General features: G+C 59.8%; 1 protein-coding gene across 2 annotated transcripts in view; it reads right to left on the bottom strand.

Moving 5' to 3' along the window:
- Positions 1-189: 189 nt before the first annotated feature.
- TMEM184B (transmembrane protein 184B) overlaps positions 190-16,987 on the bottom strand; it is a 50,232-nt gene continuing 33,434 nt past the window's right edge. Inside the window, exons 4-10 of one of the 2 annotated variants that reach the window (XM_039246116.1) lie at positions 11,073-11,163; positions 10,474-10,549; positions 7,141-7,232; positions 6,081-6,250; positions 5,458-5,652; positions 3,573-3,593; positions 190-2,690 (exon numbers count right to left, since the gene is read on the bottom strand). In XM_039246116.1, the coding sequence (XP_039102047.1) occupies positions 2,449-2,690; positions 3,573-3,593; positions 5,458-5,652; positions 6,081-6,250; positions 7,141-7,232; positions 10,474-10,549; positions 11,073-11,163 (887 nt within the window). In that variant the 3' untranslated portion in view covers positions 190-2,448. The remainder of the gene's footprint in view (positions 2,691-3,572; positions 3,594-5,457; positions 5,653-6,080; positions 6,251-7,140; positions 7,233-10,473; positions 10,550-11,072; positions 11,164-16,987) is intronic. The other variant, XM_039246117.1, reaches the window with a different exon arrangement.

Genomic DNA, 16,987 nt, shown 5'->3' with positions numbered 1-16,987 from the left:
GAGACGGAGACGCTGTGTCCAGTGGGAGCCTGGACCCCAATGTCAGCCTCCGGTGATGTGGTTTCCCCCGTGAGCTAGACGTCACCCCGTTTCCTAGGACACCCCTGCCCACGGCCACTCAGCCCACCCCCAGGCGCGCACACGGGAGGCCGGGAAGAGGAAGGAAAGAATCTCACCCACAGGCAGAAGAGATTTCAATACAATCTATATTATCTCATATATAGATTTCTCACTTTATTTGCTCACTTCTGTCACGCATTTAAAATGTCAGAGACCAAAATAGAGCGGCTTTCTGGTGGAACTCATGGCAGTCACACACGAGATACAAAACTAGGGGACTCTGTCCTCTCATACATCATACAATTAATTTTTCAAGTATCTTTTATGTACAAAGAGCTACTCTACCGGGGGGGAAAATTAAAAAAAACAACAACAACAACAAAAAAAAACAGGTAGGTTACGCATCCTAGGAAGGAGGGGTGGAGTGGGCAGGCACACATTCCTGGGCCCTCATCTCCTGGGCCACTAACTTCCTTGCCACTGAGGCCCCCTCCGTGTCCCCCCAGACCACGCCAGGCGGCCAGTGCCAGGGCGGGCAGAGACCAAGGGGGCAGGGGGTCGGCGGCACATGTTGGCCCCAGAAGGAGAGTCAAAGAAACAGCTTCGTGAAAGCGGAGGTGGGCGCGGGGACAGAGGGTCTCCTCAGATGGCCGCTCCCACTTGCTCCTTCCGGGGCAGTTTGGTACCGGCCGGCCAGGGCCGGAGAGCTGGCCTCCAGGAGCCTGCACACAGGCCTCTGGGACCCAGAGGCGCTGGCTTGGTCACAAAGGCCAAAGGAAGCCTGGGGAGATGGCTGGCGTGGAACCCGCCCCCCGCCCTCCCCCAGCAGACCCTTGGCACAGTTCATTCCAGTAATGAACCAAAAGGAAGAGACTCCTTGGTGAACTTCTGGTGCCACAGGGCAGGGCCCCTCTTCACCCTGACACCTTCTCCAGGCTGTTGCGGCCCAAACCCCGGCGCCATCCAGGTTTCAGACCCCAGAAGGCTCCACCTGTATGAACATACACCGTTATGTCACGAGGCCCTGCCTACGACAGTGGCTGGGTGACAGTGGCCGGCGTAAGCCCTGACTGCCTGGGGGGTGGGGGGGCCCGGCCCTAGGAGGCTCCAGGTATATGGGTGTGGAGGTGAGCGAGGGGAGGGGACCGGTGATCCCGGCCACCCCTAAGGCCTGTCCGAGGGTGCTTGGCCCAGCACTGCAGGATCCTGAGCGCCAGCAGCTTGATAGGGCGCCCCCAGCGGCTGCCTGCGACCAGACAGACTGAGGGCCTAGGAAGGGGGAGCTTTCATATGTGACTAAGGCACAGAAGAGATGGGCCGAGGGGCCAGCCGAGGCAGGACACCAGGCCCTGTGTGGACGCGGCGCCAGGGAGAGGAGGCTGGGGTCGCCACGCCCACCTCCCAGCTCGCTGCCGCGTGCCCCATCCTTCCGTCCTCCCTCCCACGGGGCCACGTTCCTCCAGAAGCTGGTCTGAGATGTGGAAACTCAGACCCTTCCCCTGAGGCGGGGAAGAGAAGCCCTAGGGAGAGCCCAGGGCCCGCGGAGGGTCTCACTGCTCAGCCCCGGCAGGAGGGAGGGCTGGGAGCCGCCAGGAAGCCAGGGCCCTGCCCCAAATGCTCTCAAGCAGACAGACCCCAAGGGCTAGGGCAGTGGGGCTGCTGGCTGCCCTTGGCAAGCCGGGAGGAAGGGGGACGAGGCAGGCAGGACGGGCAGCCGCGCAGAGGACACCCAGGGGCCCGGAGACCCCTGCTGGGAGACGTCTAGTCAACAGAAGAGGGGCCCGGTGCGCCTGAGCACCCTTCCACCAGGGGACGCGTGGCTCTGGTCCTTGCAGCATGCCAGGCAGGCCCTGGGGTCAGGAGGGGCCCCGGGGAGTAGCGGGGCTCCGACCTCCCCCTCTTGCCCGAGGTGAGGCTAATCTAGCAAGGCCGGGGGGGGGGCACAAGGGAGGGAGCAGGCAGGCAGGAGCCCCAGTCAGAGTATTGCACGGTGTGGGCGGCAGGGCCGGAAGTCTCACGGGGGAGCGGGTGACCCACGTCGGGGCTGAGAGGGCTGCGGCCGCTGGTCCACCATGGCCACAGCTGGTCCCAATGTGCCGCCGCCACTGCCGCGGGACGAGCCACAGAGGCACGGGAGTCACTCCCGGCCTCCTCCGTCCCTCGCCCAGCAGCGCAGGGGTGGCCCTGTATAAATATTCCTGAAGGCTGGGCGCGAGCCTGGGCTGTCCCCTGGGCAGAGAGCTCCTGGCTGTTCTTTCGGAAGCGATATGTGAGTATCTCTGGTCCAATAAATTAATGGGCACGCTGCCAACGCTGTGCCCGCCTGCCTCCCGGCCCGTGCAGAGGACCGCGGGCCCCGGCGCCCATCCTCCCCGCCAGCGGCCGCACCTAGAACTCGTCGTCAGAGCTAAGCAGGAGAGTCTTCTCGTTGTCGCGGGCGCCGCTGAGGCTGTGGGAGCGAGAGAGGCCGTGGGCACCACCACGCCAGGCGGGCCCGGGCTCCAGGGTGGACTGCTGTGTGTACTGCTGGTAGGCGGGCGAGAAGTTGTGGATGGCGTCCTGCACGATGTCGTGCGGGTTCATGGTCTCCTTGAGGCTGCTGGAGATGCTCTTCATGGGGGCGCAGCGGCCTGCGGGGGCAGGAGCCCAGGTGCAGGGGTGAGGGCCGAGGGGCCGGGGTGGCAGGAGGCCCCTGGTCCTGGGGCTGCCACCCACCCCAAGGCTGGGTCGCCCAACCTCCTCCTCCTGCACCGGAGAACGTCCCCCCGCCCCAACATGAGATGGCACAGGCAAAAAGAAAGGGCCCCTCTGGCCAGGGCACAGAGTGGGTGCCAAGGTAAGCAGCCACCGGGGGCGCCAGTGAGTCTGGCCACCGGGAAAGGACCCAGCGTGGAGAATGGCAGCCTGCAGGCATGTCCCAGGGAGGCCGGAGTGTTGGGGACCCCCTCAGGGGGCCCCCTTCACTCTGGGAAGGGCACCAGTGTCTGCCCTGAGCAGCTCTGTCAGGACAGGCCGCCAGGGGCCTCGGGCCCACAGACGCGCTGACTCGTAAGTCCTCGCAGGCTCCCCTCCGAGAGGGTGGAAGCCAGTAGCCTGGACCCGGATGTGCTTCCTCCTAACTCCCTCTCTCATGAACTGTCCCCATGGGTGAAGGGGGCAGAACTGGCCCAGGCCACAAAATGTCGAGGTAAGAGATAAGCCCAGGTCTTCCAATTCGAATTTGGCATGCTCTTTCCACCTTCAAGTTCTTGGCCACAGATTTCCCATTAACAAGCGTTATGCCCCCAGAACCCAGCATGGCATATTCCAGAACAAAGAGAGACCAGGGTGGAAGCAAGTGAGCTCTACGGAGGGCAGCCCTTGGCAGGCAGGTGCTCTGAGCTCCGCCGCCTGGGGGTGCCTGTGCGGGGAGACAGGGACACAGAGAAGGGGCTAACGGGGAGAGGCATGCCGGTGACAGTGACCAGGACTGACGTGCAGGACAAGACGCGTAGACCGAGAGCAGAACCTACCGTAAGGGCCGTATGTCGGTACTGCCCGCGGCCAAACCCGGGGGCAAAAGCAGGGCGGAGGGGGGACGGGGAGGGGGAGAGAAGCCAGAGAAATAGAGAAGACAAGAGACAGCTGAGTCACACCATCTGCCTGCCACCGAGGAGGCCAGCACACTGAACCCCACGCCCGCCCCGCCTCCCTGCCAGGCCCCACCTAGCACCCGGGCAGCCCCGGCTGCCCCCAGAAGCCTGGCACCTGGCAGGGCATGTCCCCTAGGGATGATTCCCCCCACAGGGCTGGCGCTTCCGGGGGAGGGCACAGCAGCCGCCACATCTAAGTCAGGACCTGCCGCCCCCTCTTCTGTTCAGTCTTGGCTGGAATGGCTAGGGCTGTGCCGTGGGCTTCACAGACCTCACTGCACTTCACAAGTGAGGCCGGCGAGGCTGGGGGGCCGGCGGGGGTGTTTTCTTGTACAGATCCCATGGTAGAGGTGGCTCTGGACCCCAGCCTGACTGGAGGGCCGAGGGGTTGGCGCGTGGGCAGCAACAGGCCCAGGCCCCGTGCGGAGGAGGGGTCCTGCCTTTCTCTGGTACGGCTGGCCTGCGTCTCTGCCAGAGCTGTACTTCGGCCATGCTCTGTTTTGCAGGGGTGGATGTCTGGGAGCCGCGGGTGGGCAGAGAGCCTCAGAAGCCACCGTGTGGGCCACTGTACACCTCAAGGGCCCAGAAAGGGTTCTCTGCTGTGGCCCCCGGCTCCAGGCACGATGCTGCCTTTCCTATGGGCGCAGGCTCTGTCGGGACCAAGTCCAAGGGACATCGTTCTCAACCCTGGGTGGGTGTTTGCCAGATCCCTGCAGTGGGGGGGTTGCCTAGCAGGAAGTGGGTGGGTCCCCAGTCTGCAGCAGTGGGGCGTGGTCAGCACGATGCCCGTCACCGAGCAGGGGTGCCTACAGGCCTCGGCCAGCAAGTGTGCAGGGAGAACACAGTTGGGCGCCTCTAAGAGTTGAGCGACACTCCACAAGCGTCCAGTGGGTCTCTTTCCAGCGAGGAAGAAGGAGAGGGGGGCTGAGGGGCCCAGCAGCAGCCCTCCCCACCTCCCAGTCCCCGGGGCCTGTGGTAGGCCTGGCCGCTAGGCCTGGGGAAGTGGGGTTCTCTCCTCCAGCCACAAGGAAGGGAGCCGGCGGCAGCCCAACCCCGGGCTGGACACGTTAGACCGGAAGCGTCCCCTCCCCAGACCCTGCAGAAGTCATTTCAGACATTCGCATCCTCCCCCCACCATCCCCCCTCTGTCCCGTGGCAGCCAGAGGCAGGTCCCCTGACCCCAGGCCCTTGGGGAGCTCGGAAAGCAGCCCCTGTCGCCGGGCCCAGACACGGGATTCTGAAAGGCTTTCCTTGGCATTACCATAGGGTGCCAAGCTCTTCTCACGAAGAGGAAGATGGGCAGGTGTAAAAAGAAAGCTATTAAGAGCTATTACCATCTGAGTCTGTTTCTTAGAAGTAACCCCTGTTAAAAAGAACTTTAGAGAGAAGGGAATTAGAGCACAGAAGGAAAGCCGCCTTTGACGTGAGGAGCCCTGAGCCACTTGTCTATTCTAGGGTCTCCGCCCTGGCCTTGCGGGGAGGGATATGGCACTACAGCATCTGCGGGGGGGGGGGGGGGGGGGGGGGGGGGGGGCGGGTGGTGTTCCACACTCCAGGCCTGCTGCAAGAGAAGGTGCTCCAGGCTTCCCGGACTTCCCTGCGACCTTGTGTGGGGGGCTGGGGGCGGGAGAGCCCTGACCTCTGTGTCCCCTTTCCCACAAGTCAACAGGAGACACCTGACCGGTCACCACCCGTCAGACACTAGGGGGGGCAGGAGGGGCCCTGGGGCGGGGTAGGGAGTCGTCTCCAGGACCCTGGCTCATACCTTGTGCGTCCAGCCTCTTGTCAGCATAGACCTTGTAGGTGAAGGCGTGCCGCAGGGCCAGCGCCGCGAAGAACATCTCCACGCAGATGATGAAGTCCTGGTAGCCGGCAGCCACGGTGCCCTCACCCACGGACACGCGGGCCGAGTGGATCTTGGGGATGGCCCCACACTTCTCTAGGATGGCCAGGAGCATGCCTGGAAGGGGAGGCACGGGCATGTGGCCCTAGACTGGACCCCTGCCCCGGTCCCCTTTCCTCCCTGGAACACTCCCGAGTGCCACTCCTGCCAGAAAGGATGACAGCGGGGTCCGTGGTTGGTCCTGTGGGGTAGGGAGGCCGACACAAAGCTGAGGCCTCTGGGAACCCCCTCCACTGGCTCCTTGTAGGCTACCAACACTGAGGTGTCAATGATTATGTGGGGTTCCCTGGAACCCCATTCATGAAGTGGCCCCACGGAAGATGCCCCACAGCCAGGAGGTGCCCGGTGGACAGAGACCCTCTGGGCTCCAGGCTGGGCTTGCCCAGGGACAGCACGGGAACTGTGACGAAGAGCAGGAAGAGGGGACAGATTTCAGGGGACGGGGCAGCACGAGGTGGCCTCACAGGGGCTGGGAAGAGGCTCACCTTGCCAGAAGGAGAGGAAGATGACGGACTTGACCATGAAGAACTTGAGGACGGGGCTGTAGGGGCTGAGCAGGTCCCGGGTGGCAAAGTAGAAGAGGAAGAGGGCGTAGAGGGCCAGGCTGACGGAGATGTTGTAGATGATGGTCACGTAGAGGTAGCCGCTGGTGACACTGTGGGAACACGGAAAGTTCTCTGGCTTGGACAGAGCTTTCTGAGGGACGTGGGGGCCTCCCTCCCTCCTCTACCCCTCCAGGATGCCTAACCCCATGAGCCACCGAGAGAGGGATCAAAGCAGCCAAAACACCGGGGGGCGGGGTGGGGAGGTGTGCCAGGGTGCGCACCCTGGGGCGCCGGCCAGCTCTGCCGCCTCCACTTTGCCCGCGGGTGTGTCCAAGCCACCTGCCTGCAGCCCTGGTGCCTGGGCCCCTGGGGGGGACGCCAACATGGAAGCCAGCAGCCGCAGGGGTGGGGGCTCCTCCCGATGGTCAGGGGACAGGTGTCAGAGTGACACAGGGTTCAATTCTGCTCTTTTCTCTGGAGCCAAGTCATGTCCCCCTCTGAGCCTCGGTCTGCTTACCTGCCCTGGTGAGGCTGTAATGTGGGGTGCAGGGGGTACAAAGTGTCTGCAGGCGCAGGGCCTGGACACACGGCACTTTCACTAACCCCCAAAACGAAATGAAATCTACACAGGAGAAGTCTTCTACCCAGGGACTCGTAACGGGCCTGTCGGGGCTCTGACCTTGCTCCCTGCCTCGGGGGTGGTCACTGTTCCTTGCTGACCCACCCCTGGGGCACCACTCAGTAGGCTGTCGGTGAAGGTCATGTGTGCGGCAGGCTGGCTCCTGTGCTGGAGGCAGGGGCAAGTGTGACGGCCGTCACGGCCAGGCTCGGGCCTTGCAACTCGGGGGTGCAGGGAGGCTGTGCTCAGCCTCCCCTCCAAGGAAGGTCACGGGCGGGCAGCCAGTCTACAACCACCCCTTTCCCTAAGGCAGGGCATCACCCACCCACTCCTGAGCCCGCGCTCCTCCCCCCACGCCCCTCAGGGGGACCCGCTGCTTACTCAAAGTCACCGTCCCGGTACTTGCCGAAGGCCTGCAGGACCACAGTGCTGACAGCCATGAGTGGCTTCACCACGCAGAACTGCAGGGTGGCCTGGTCGGGGAGAAGGTCAAGAGTTGGGGCTGAGCAAGGGAAACCGGGTGACAAGCACCTCCTCCGGCCAGCTGGGCCTGTGCTGGATGCTGGGGGGTGGGCCGGGGGGCCCCACGTTCCGCCCCGAGGGAACTGCTGTCTGGAGGGGGAGGGGGATTCTGTGGGAGGACAGCAGTGCAATGCAGCTGTGCGAGCGGACAGACAGATGTTAGGAAGGAAGGATGAAGGAAGGAAGGACAGCCACTGGAGGGGCACAGGAGCACAGGACAGGAGGGCCCAGCAGAGAGGGCTCCTCAGAAACAGGGCCAGAAGGAATGTACCAGAAAGACAAGGAGAACGGGCAGAGCGAGCATCTCCTATGGAGACTGGGAGGCTGAGAGCAGACACAGGCAAGGGGGAAGACACCGGTGACGGACAGCAGGCAGGGAAGGGGCCAGGGCTCGAGGCCTCCCCATCCAGCGCCGTCTGGTTCCTGGCCCCGTGCCGGTTTATACCGGGCTAGGGATCTCCCTGGGGCTGGAGGGGACCCTCCAGGAGCACAACAAAGGGAGCAGCCCAAAGCACAAGGTCTGGAGTCCCGAATTGGAGTCTGAATCCTGGCCTCGCTTCCATCTGGGGAAGCTTGAGAGAGTGAGCGGTTAGTCTCTGAGCAGCCACCTCACTGGTAAACAGCCGTAACCAGCCCCACGCCGCAGGGCTGAAGGGCATCCGGGTGTCTCAGTAAATTCCAGGGCAGCCTGGGGGGGCCCACATAACCACCAGAATCACCAATCTTTTGAAATCAATAAACCTCAGGTCATACCACAAGGCCCCTTCTGTAGAGGCGGAGCAGCGTTAAAAGGATAAGCCCAGGGCACCTGGGTGGCTCAGTTGGTTAAGCACCATCTTTGGCTCATGGCTCGTGAGTCTGAGCCCCCCACTGGGCTTGCTGCTGTCAGTGCAGAGTCTGCTTCGGATCCCCTGCCCCCCTCTCTCTGCCCCTCCCCTGATCGCTCGCCCTCTCTTAAAAATAAATAAAGCTTAACCGACTGAGCCACCCAGCCTCCCCTTAAAAATAAATAAAGCATTGGGGCGCCTGGGTGGCTCAGTCGGTTAAGCGTCCGACTTTCGCTTGGGTCATGATCTTGCAGTTCGTGGGTTCGAGCCCCGCGTCGGGCTCTGTGCTGACTGCCAGCTCAGAGCCTGGAGCCCGTTTCAGTCTGTGACTCCCTCTCTCTCTGACCCTCCCCTGCTCACACTCTCTCTCTCTCTTTCTCTCTCCTAGAAATAAAAAATAAATAAATAAATAAATAAAGCATTAAAAAAAAAAAAAGGATAAGCCAGCGTGGCTCCGAGTTGGGCAAGGACCCTGGGGCAGGGACAGCAACTTGCTGAACCAAGTTTCTGTCCTGCTGGGGCCCTGAGTGTAGTTTGTGGGGAGTCCTGGGGGGTGGGGGCTGAGCAGTGGGGAAGCGTGTGTGATGGACGCTGCCACCCGCAAACCCTCACAGCTCCCTGGCCCCGCCACCTGCCTCGAGGGGACAGGACCAGAATGTTTGGGGAAAAGAGCAGCAGTTGGTGCCCAGGGAGAACTTGAGAGCCCGCCTACGGGCTGGTGTCATCCGGGTCAGATCCCTCTGTTTGCACGGCAGCCCCACCACAAAGTACTGTTACAGGTGAGGAAACTGAGGCAGGGAGAAGCTGAAGAGGCCTCAGAGCCTTCGCTCGGCCACACCCCTGGATCAGTCAGGGCTTTCCAGCCAGGCCAGCCCTCAGAATCACCCTCGTTGCTATAAACACATTCCGGGCCCGGGAGCTCCGGAACAGACCTCCTCCATCAGGCTGCGGTGGGGGGTGGCTGGCCAGAGAATCTCTGCCTTGAACCAGGGGATCCAGAAACTGGGCGCTGGCCTGGGATTTCTCGGGAGGAAACTCTCTCCCAAGTGAAAGGGGCGCAAAGGCTGTTTTTATTCTCTTTCCTTTTACTCCCTCTCCCTGCCACCTCCAGGAAAATGAGCAGGACATCTGACCCCACAGGGCTGGGGAATCATTTATAGCGAGGCTACGCAAGCTAGCGATCATGGGATCAAAACTCTGTACACAATGCACTCATCAAAGAAGGCAGTGAGTCACAGCGGCTGAAAGGCTGGTAAACAATGGCTCCGAAAGGCCCCACCCACCGCGACCCCAGGACAGTTTTAACTCTTTCCCTCCAGGCCCTGTGGGGAGACTGGGAATCTAGGACTGCCCCAGGGAGGGCAGAGCTGGAAACAGCAGTGTAGACCTGCTACCTCCAGGTGGGTGATTTGTGGGTGTGTCCACACTGCAGGCAGCCCCCGCCCCCACCCCCCGTGCACAGAGGGGAGAAGAAAGGCCAGACCTTGGGTGGCCGCAGGGAGCAGGGATCGGCTATGGTTTTTCATTTCCCCTTGTGACAGCTCTTGATGCTTGAGGGGCTGGCAGGGGTCTTGCCACCCCCCCCCCCCCGGGGAGACTAAATTAAGGTCACCCTAGCAAGGCACGGCACCTCTCTGGATAAGAGACAGCGGGCTCCGTGCCAGTGTGTGTTACCTGCTTGACACCTGCCACCACACCTGCTCCTTACACCATCCCTTGAGAGAAGTATCGTTATGCCTATTTTACAGGAGAGGCTAAGTAAGGCTCAGAGAGGTTACATAACTCAGCCAAGGTCACACAGTCAAGAGGAAAAGTTGGAAATCAAACTCAGATGGGCAGACACCCAGGCCCATGCACTCAACCACATCACCACGCTGCCTCCGCCCAGGCTACTCAAGACCACAGGGAAGGCAGCCGAGGAAACTGGCGGGCGGCCCCCTGGGAAGTGGGGAAGAGACCAGACACTGCGCAGGCCTGTGTTGGCTCGCATCTTTTGCACAGGAGCCCTCCTGGCCTCTAGCTGCGGTGGCTGAGAAGTCTCAAACTGAGATTCGAGAATCCCCACACACTTTCCGATTCCCACACGCACCAAGACTTGGTCCAACTGAGCAAAAGCACAGGGCCACTTCCGGCCCAGGGCCACTACAGGCGTCTTCCGGACACCCGCCGCTGCCCCTCGGAGCGCACTCTGCGAACGCACGTGCATGCCTACCAGCGTGGGGAGTGGGCGCTGGGGTTGGGGGGCAGGAACGCCATGAGCGGGTCCTCCAGGCCCCACACCCGCCTCCGCCACTTGACGGCCAGAGGCTCCTGGTCCCTGGCCTGTAACTAACTCTTGGCCGGGGCGGCTATGGGGGGCACACACCTGCTTGCAGAACCGCAGGAATCCGATGGAGTAAGTCTTCCCCCACAGGCAGCAGGTGCCGTACACACAGCTGGACCTGGAAGAGACGAGCAGGGAAGGGGCGGTGGGCAGACAGCCAGGGTTCGGGGAAGGTGCGGCTGGAGGCGGCCGTCCTCCCTCACCCCCACGCAAGCCCAGGTAGAGTGGGCCGGGCTGGGAATGGGGCACAGAGCCCAGGCAGCCTTGAGGCGGAGGCCGAGCACACGGAGAGGCACAGGGGAGTGTGTGCACACGCGGAGGGCATGAGGGGGCGGGACTATGCTGGCCGGGGCGGGCAGTGGGCAGCAAACCAAGGTAAAAAGCACTGAAGGTGAACACGGTGAGAGGGAGCAGCAGGCAGACGGGAAGGGACAGGAAGAGAGAGGGGGCAGAGCCAGAGAGGCCCTCCCCCCCGGGGACCCAGTGACCGGTGTCACTCGGTAAGTGTGGCGGGGCACCGCAAAGCCAGGTCAAGGGCGGAGGCGTCCGTGCGTCCTGCTGACGCCAGGACAGCTGGAAGAACATCAGGCCCAGGAAACAGGGTGCTGGGGGGCGGTGCTCCAGGGAGACTTCATACTCACTCAATGGGCTTCCCTCTGATCTCGGACATGATGGAACTTTCTCCCCCGAGGTATTCATAGCACAGGCTCAGGAAATTATAGATGACCAAGGCTGTGAAGAACATCCAGAGAAAACCACTCAAATCAATGGGATGGGCAAACAGACAGGGGAATTCTAAACAGCAGTGGAAAGGAGGGCACCCCCATCACAGGCAGCAAGGCCTCGGGGACGCGGGGACCTGCTCTGGGACTATTCCAAGTGTGCTCAAAATCAGGCAACAGTAAGTCGTGCTGTTTAGGGTTCACACGCAACGCGGCCGGTCACACCGCAGAGAAACACAAGGAGGCGATTAGCACAGAGTTCTGGATTGTGCGAGGATGCAGCAGGAGGCGATGACACGGCAGGAGGCGAGGACCATGTCGGGCTTACGGGGCTGCTGGGAGCCAGCCACGGGCACGTTTCTCGGGTTCAAGGTACTGGCTTTAAGACTGCTTGTTAGTTTCAGATACCTTTCTGTTTGTGTGTTTCCGGATCCCAGTTCTACAAGGAGATAAGCATAAAACTTTCCCTAGAGGGACCTCAGGAGAAATTTTTAACAAGATCGAGACAGGAGCACCTTTGTCCGTTCAACAACCCGCAGTGCCATGTTGGTGTGCACGCGGCACCATCAACTCTGAGGTGCACGGAACACAGCACAGGCGTCTTGGGGGGGGGGCTGGGGCGACTCATTCTGGATGCGGCTCGATAGCACCACAAAGACACAACTCAGCAACGCGACTGATGGCATAGAAGTATGTCGTCAATGCTACCAATCTAGCAATATGCTAGAGCATCTCCTGCTTGGAGGATTTCTGCGGGGCCAGCAAGATGATGGCTCTGGCCTGTGGATGCTAGGAGCGTGGGGACATACCAGGGACACGGATGGGGAGAGCGAAGAGGAGCAGGGGGGACGCAGCAGAGGCTGCCAGAAGGAAAAGGCCCAGGAGGAGGATTAGGCAGAGAGCGTGGGAAACTCCGGAGCATCCAGCGAAGCAGTGAGGGTCCAAATGGGGTCAGGGGACAGGAAGGGAGGGGGAGGTAGCAGTGGCCCTGTAGCCAGAGGGTTCCTTCTCATCTGCTCCTTGCTGTCCCCCTGTAGCACAGAGGCTTTGAGGATCCCAGTGTAGCCGCTGGCTTGGTGGTCAAGGTTTTTCCAGTGAACTGACCCCACCTACCCCTCATGCAGCCTTCCCAGCAACCAGATACCCCTCTTTCCCAGCCGGTTATGAGGCTCTCCATGCTTTTGCCCTTCTTGATCCCATTGCCTGGGGTGCCCTTCCCTCTGTTCCTGGTCCCCATGAAACCTGTGAGGTACCCTGAGAAGTCTCTGGCCCCTTGCCATGGAGGCTGGTGCATTCTCACTCACGGAACCGCTGATCTGAAGACACTGTGTGGTACTTCCCGCCCTGCAATGTGGCTAAGCGTGATCCCCAGACCGTGGCCCCTGGAAGGGGCCCACTTCTTCCCCCAAGCAGAACCCAACACTCGGCTACCCTAAACGTGGGGCTACCCTAAACTGGAGTACATCCCAGCCTGGTGACAGAGCTACAGGCAAACAGTGGCCTTCGGCAATTTGGAAAGGAGTATTTCTGAGGTGCTTCATAATACTCAGTTGCTCTAACCTCTTAAGAGCTGGGATGGGTAGCACCCTATATACATGATCCACAGCACCCACCACACTGTGCTGTGACTGTCCCTCCACAGACACACAGCAGAGGGTTTGCAACACGGGTTGGCCACTGATTAGCCGTGGGCCTCTCTGTGCCTGTCTCCTCATCTGTTAAATGGGGACAACAGAGGTACCTCCCTTGCCAGGTGGTTTGAGTATGCACAGTATTCAGAAAAGGGGCTGGCATTCTGTGGTGCTCACTGGGTCGCCATTACTGTCTATCTGCTTGCCTTTCTCAAAGGCTAGTGTCCCTTGATGGGGCCGAGGACCTGGATGCTGCCTGCCTGGCACGGAGGTAGCTCAGGATATGTGGGGAGGGCACAAATCTCCACTGAGCTCCAAAGCACTCTTGAGTGACGAGAACTTTGGGGCTAAAGGAGGGTGAGCATTGAGCCAAATCTGACATTGGGCTGCTAACGTCCAAAACCACACAAGGCCAAGTAGAATATATATGTCCATTCCAAGCTGGGTCCAGCTAAAGGGTGGCCACGGTACTTTCCAAAGATGGCCACACCCTGGGACATTGACACCCCTCTTGGGGGAGATAGGGTCTCCCTCCCTCTCTTTGCATCTGGGGGGACGGTGGCAACTACAGAAGTGATACTCCCAGACATCTGATGCTGGGGATCAGGGCTTCTGTCCTCTGGTTCCTTCTCTTGAGATGCCTGCCCTTGGACATGGACACCATGCTTCAAAGAAACCCAAGACAGCCCACGGGGAGAGACTTCCCAGGGTGGCTCATGCAGGAGGAACTGAGGACCAGCCGATGCCAGCATCAACTGCCAGACACGGGAGTGAACCAGACTTCAGATCCCACCCCAGCTGAGGGGCCCCCAGAGGACACCCAGAGAGCAAGGCACAGGGACAGACCATCCTCACTGCGCCCTGTCCAAATATCTGAACTGCACTGTCCATGAACAAAAGAAATGGTTGTTTTACACTGGTCTGTTTGGAGTGATTATTTATGCAGCCGTAGTAAATGTATACATATACACGTGTATAAGTGTATATACGTGTGTGTGTGCATATATTCATGTGTATATGTGCATGTGTGTATACATATATACATGTGTGTATGTATGTGTATATCTACACACATGTATATACATGTGTTTTTGTGTATATGCGTATGTGTGCATAAATCCATGCATATATGGGTATGTACACATATATGTGTACATACCCATAATATGTGTGCGTATACGTGTATACATATATGCGGGCATACATATGTGTGTGTACGTATAATACGTATGTGTGTGTATATGTATGCACATACAATATAAAACGACTCCTGGAGTTCCCAAGACGTGCGATGGGCTCGCACACCTCCGCGGTGGCATGCTCTGATGCCTCTGCTAACTCCTAGGAGCGAGCCCTGCTGAGATGCCACCTCTCCCCTGGCGGCCCTCTGTCCATTGCCAGGCTCACTCCGCACACTGCAGTCTCCCTGTCCATCCTTCTGATCCTTCCTGTTCAGGGGGCAGCATAATGGAGCGGGGTAGCCATGCACCCCAGAGCCAGACTACAGGGTACAGACGGCGGTTCCTCCGTGTAGGAGCTGTGTGACCTCAGGCAAGTTTCTTAAGTGCCCTGTGCCTTGCTTTCCTCATCCATAAGCCAAGGAAAACAGCAGCTCCTTCCCTGTGGGGCTGCTGTGGGGAAAGGGGTAAGAGTGACTCCTCCGGTAAGGCTGAGCTCACACTGAGCAACCCACAGTGTGCCACCTACTCCTCTTCCGAGACAGTGGAGCCCTTGTAGGCGGGAACTGGGGCCTACCTCCGACGACCAGAGGGCCCGGCACTTAGACTCAATCAGCATGGAAAGAAGGAGCTGACAGACATGGGCCTTAACTTGGGGTGAAGCTCGGAGAGGCGGGCGTGCGGGGCAAGCACACGGCCTGCACCCCCGTCTGCGCCCCCCCTCCCCGAGCCCACCCTTCCACGGCTGCGCAGCTGCACCGGCCCCAGGCAATCAGGCTCCGGTTCCTTGAGAGAAGCCACAGGGGCTGAGGCTCATCACCCTCTTGTCCAGAACCGCCCTCCCAAGCCAGGCTGTCCTGTAACCCTCTCCTGAGAGGAGCACTTGGTGTCTGAGCTCACATCCTTTCCTGTGTCAAACATACGTCAGCAGCCTCCTCAGTGACATGGCTGAGCCGGCTATCCACAGCCAGCCCCGCATTCGACTGCAGAATCATCAAATTTCATCCATCTCTCTCAGTTCAAGGTTCTTGACCTTCTACCAGTGCTCTAGGGCCGGCTGGTCTGTAAAATACCAACTCGCTGACGATTTCCTTTAAAGAATCATTAATGAGTCAGTAATGCACTCTCGGAGAAGGGAGATGAGATAAAATCTCCTCGAGGTGACTCAAACAGCCCACATCAGCAGCCACTGACCATCTGCACAAATAATCCCCTCCTAGGAAATTATAGAGCCGGGCAAAGCACTACCCCGACCCCAGCAAGGCTGTTGGCAGTGGACAACTTAACCACCCAGTTGCCCCTTCCCCCCACCAGGAATAAACAGGAGGACACGCCAGCCCTGGGCATGGGAAGAGCAAAACTGCTGGGCTGGGGGTCAGCAGTGCAGTTCGTAGCCAGCAGGCTTGTTGCCCGCCCTGCCTTCTGATTGCAGCCCCGGCTCTGGCCCCTGGAGCGGCCCCAGAGACACAAAGTGGCTCTATGCCTCCCTAAATACTAACGACAGCTTGGTGCCAGACTCTGTGCTCGGCCCTGTGGACACATAAGTGACCAAGGGACCCACAGACCAGGCCCTCCAGTTTAGAGAGGAGCGTGCAGCATGAGGGAAGGGATGGCCCTTCTCTCTGTCCTGCCCTGGACAATCAGGTACCTGGAACCTTCTGCTCCATTCTAGATACCAAATCTTTTTTTTTTTCCCATTTGTTTTTTTTTAATTTGAGAGAGAGACAGAGTGCGAGCAGGGGAGGGGCAGAGAGAGAGGGAGATATAGAATCAGAAGCAGGTTCCAGGCTCTGAGCTGTCAGCACAGAGCCCAACGCAGGGCTCGAACTCACAAACTGTGAGATCATGACCTGCGCCGAAGTCAGAGGCTTAACCGACTGAGCTGCTCAGGCGTCTGCCCCTAGGTACCAAATCTTAAATGGACTGGAGGCAAAGGTACACAACCAGGTGCAAAGGACCAAGTTGGGAGATGAAACCAAGATCATACTAGAGCCTTGAGGCCCAGAGGACTTCAAGACGTCCTCTTTGAGGACCAAAGACATTATGGTCACTCTCTTCCTATAAGGGATATGACCTTGTCCAGAGGGTCAGAAAGGATCCACCTGTCTGACAGCGGGCAGATCCTAGGCCTTCAGCCTAATATCAGAAACAACCGCCAACAGGCCGTCGTCAGAGATGAAAGGTAGTGAGCTCTGTGCCAGCAGGAGCAAGCAATCGGAGGCTGGGGAGCCTCTTGGCAGACACTATAGAAGACTTCCAAGAAACCCTTCTGTCCCTGAGACTCCAAGCCTTCTTTCCTCACCGGTGGCTTCTCTAACCCATGGCTGCCTGGACAGGAGGCTACAGTCCAAGAGGCTGTTCTTCACCCACCCCCTACCTGTGCCCCCCACCCCTCACCCCTGCATGGGCACCTACAACAGCACAGTGCTCTCCTTCAGAGAGGGCCCCCGAGAAAGTGCACCCCGGCCGTCCCTGCCAGCAGCTCCCTGGCGCAGGGGTCCTCATGAGCTCCCCAATGAGGTCAGACGGGCACAGCTGTCAGTGACAGCTCGCTAGACACCGCCGGTGTGTCACGCTCCGTGTGCGGAAACTCGGTGACCCCGGGGACAACTGGCTGTCCCGAGCTGGCCGCCTCCACGCACCTTTAGCATCTACAGCAGGCCCTGCGGCCCAGCCTCTCTTGCTGCCCCAAGGTGGGCTCTGAGCTGACAGCACAGCCCCTGCTGGGGATTCTCTCTGCCCCTCCCCCACTTGCTCATGTGCTTTTGCTCTCAAAGAAGTAAAAACTTAAAAATATATATATATTTTTTTTCAATTTGAGAGAGAGAGCGTGCGCGTGAAAGAGAGCATGCAAGTGGGACAGAGGGGCCGAGGGAGAAAGAGAGGACCTGAGCATGGAGCCTGACCCGGGGCTCGATCCCACGACCCTGGGCTCATGACCAGAGTCGAAATCAAGAGTCGGATGCTCAACCAACTGAGTCACCCAGGTGCCCCCGGAAAACTTAGTTTTGACCACTTGGGACAG

Source organism: Hyaena hyaena, unplaced genomic scaffold (genome assembly GCF_003009895.1).
Source record: "Hyaena hyaena isolate Hyena2069 unplaced genomic scaffold, ASM300989v1 scaffold_280, whole genome shotgun sequence".
NCBI classification, from domain to species: Eukaryota; Metazoa; Chordata; class Mammalia; order Carnivora; family Hyaenidae; genus Hyaena; species Hyaena hyaena.
Note: the sequence above shows the minus strand (reverse complement) of the source record. Positions and strands in the feature narration are given on the sequence as shown.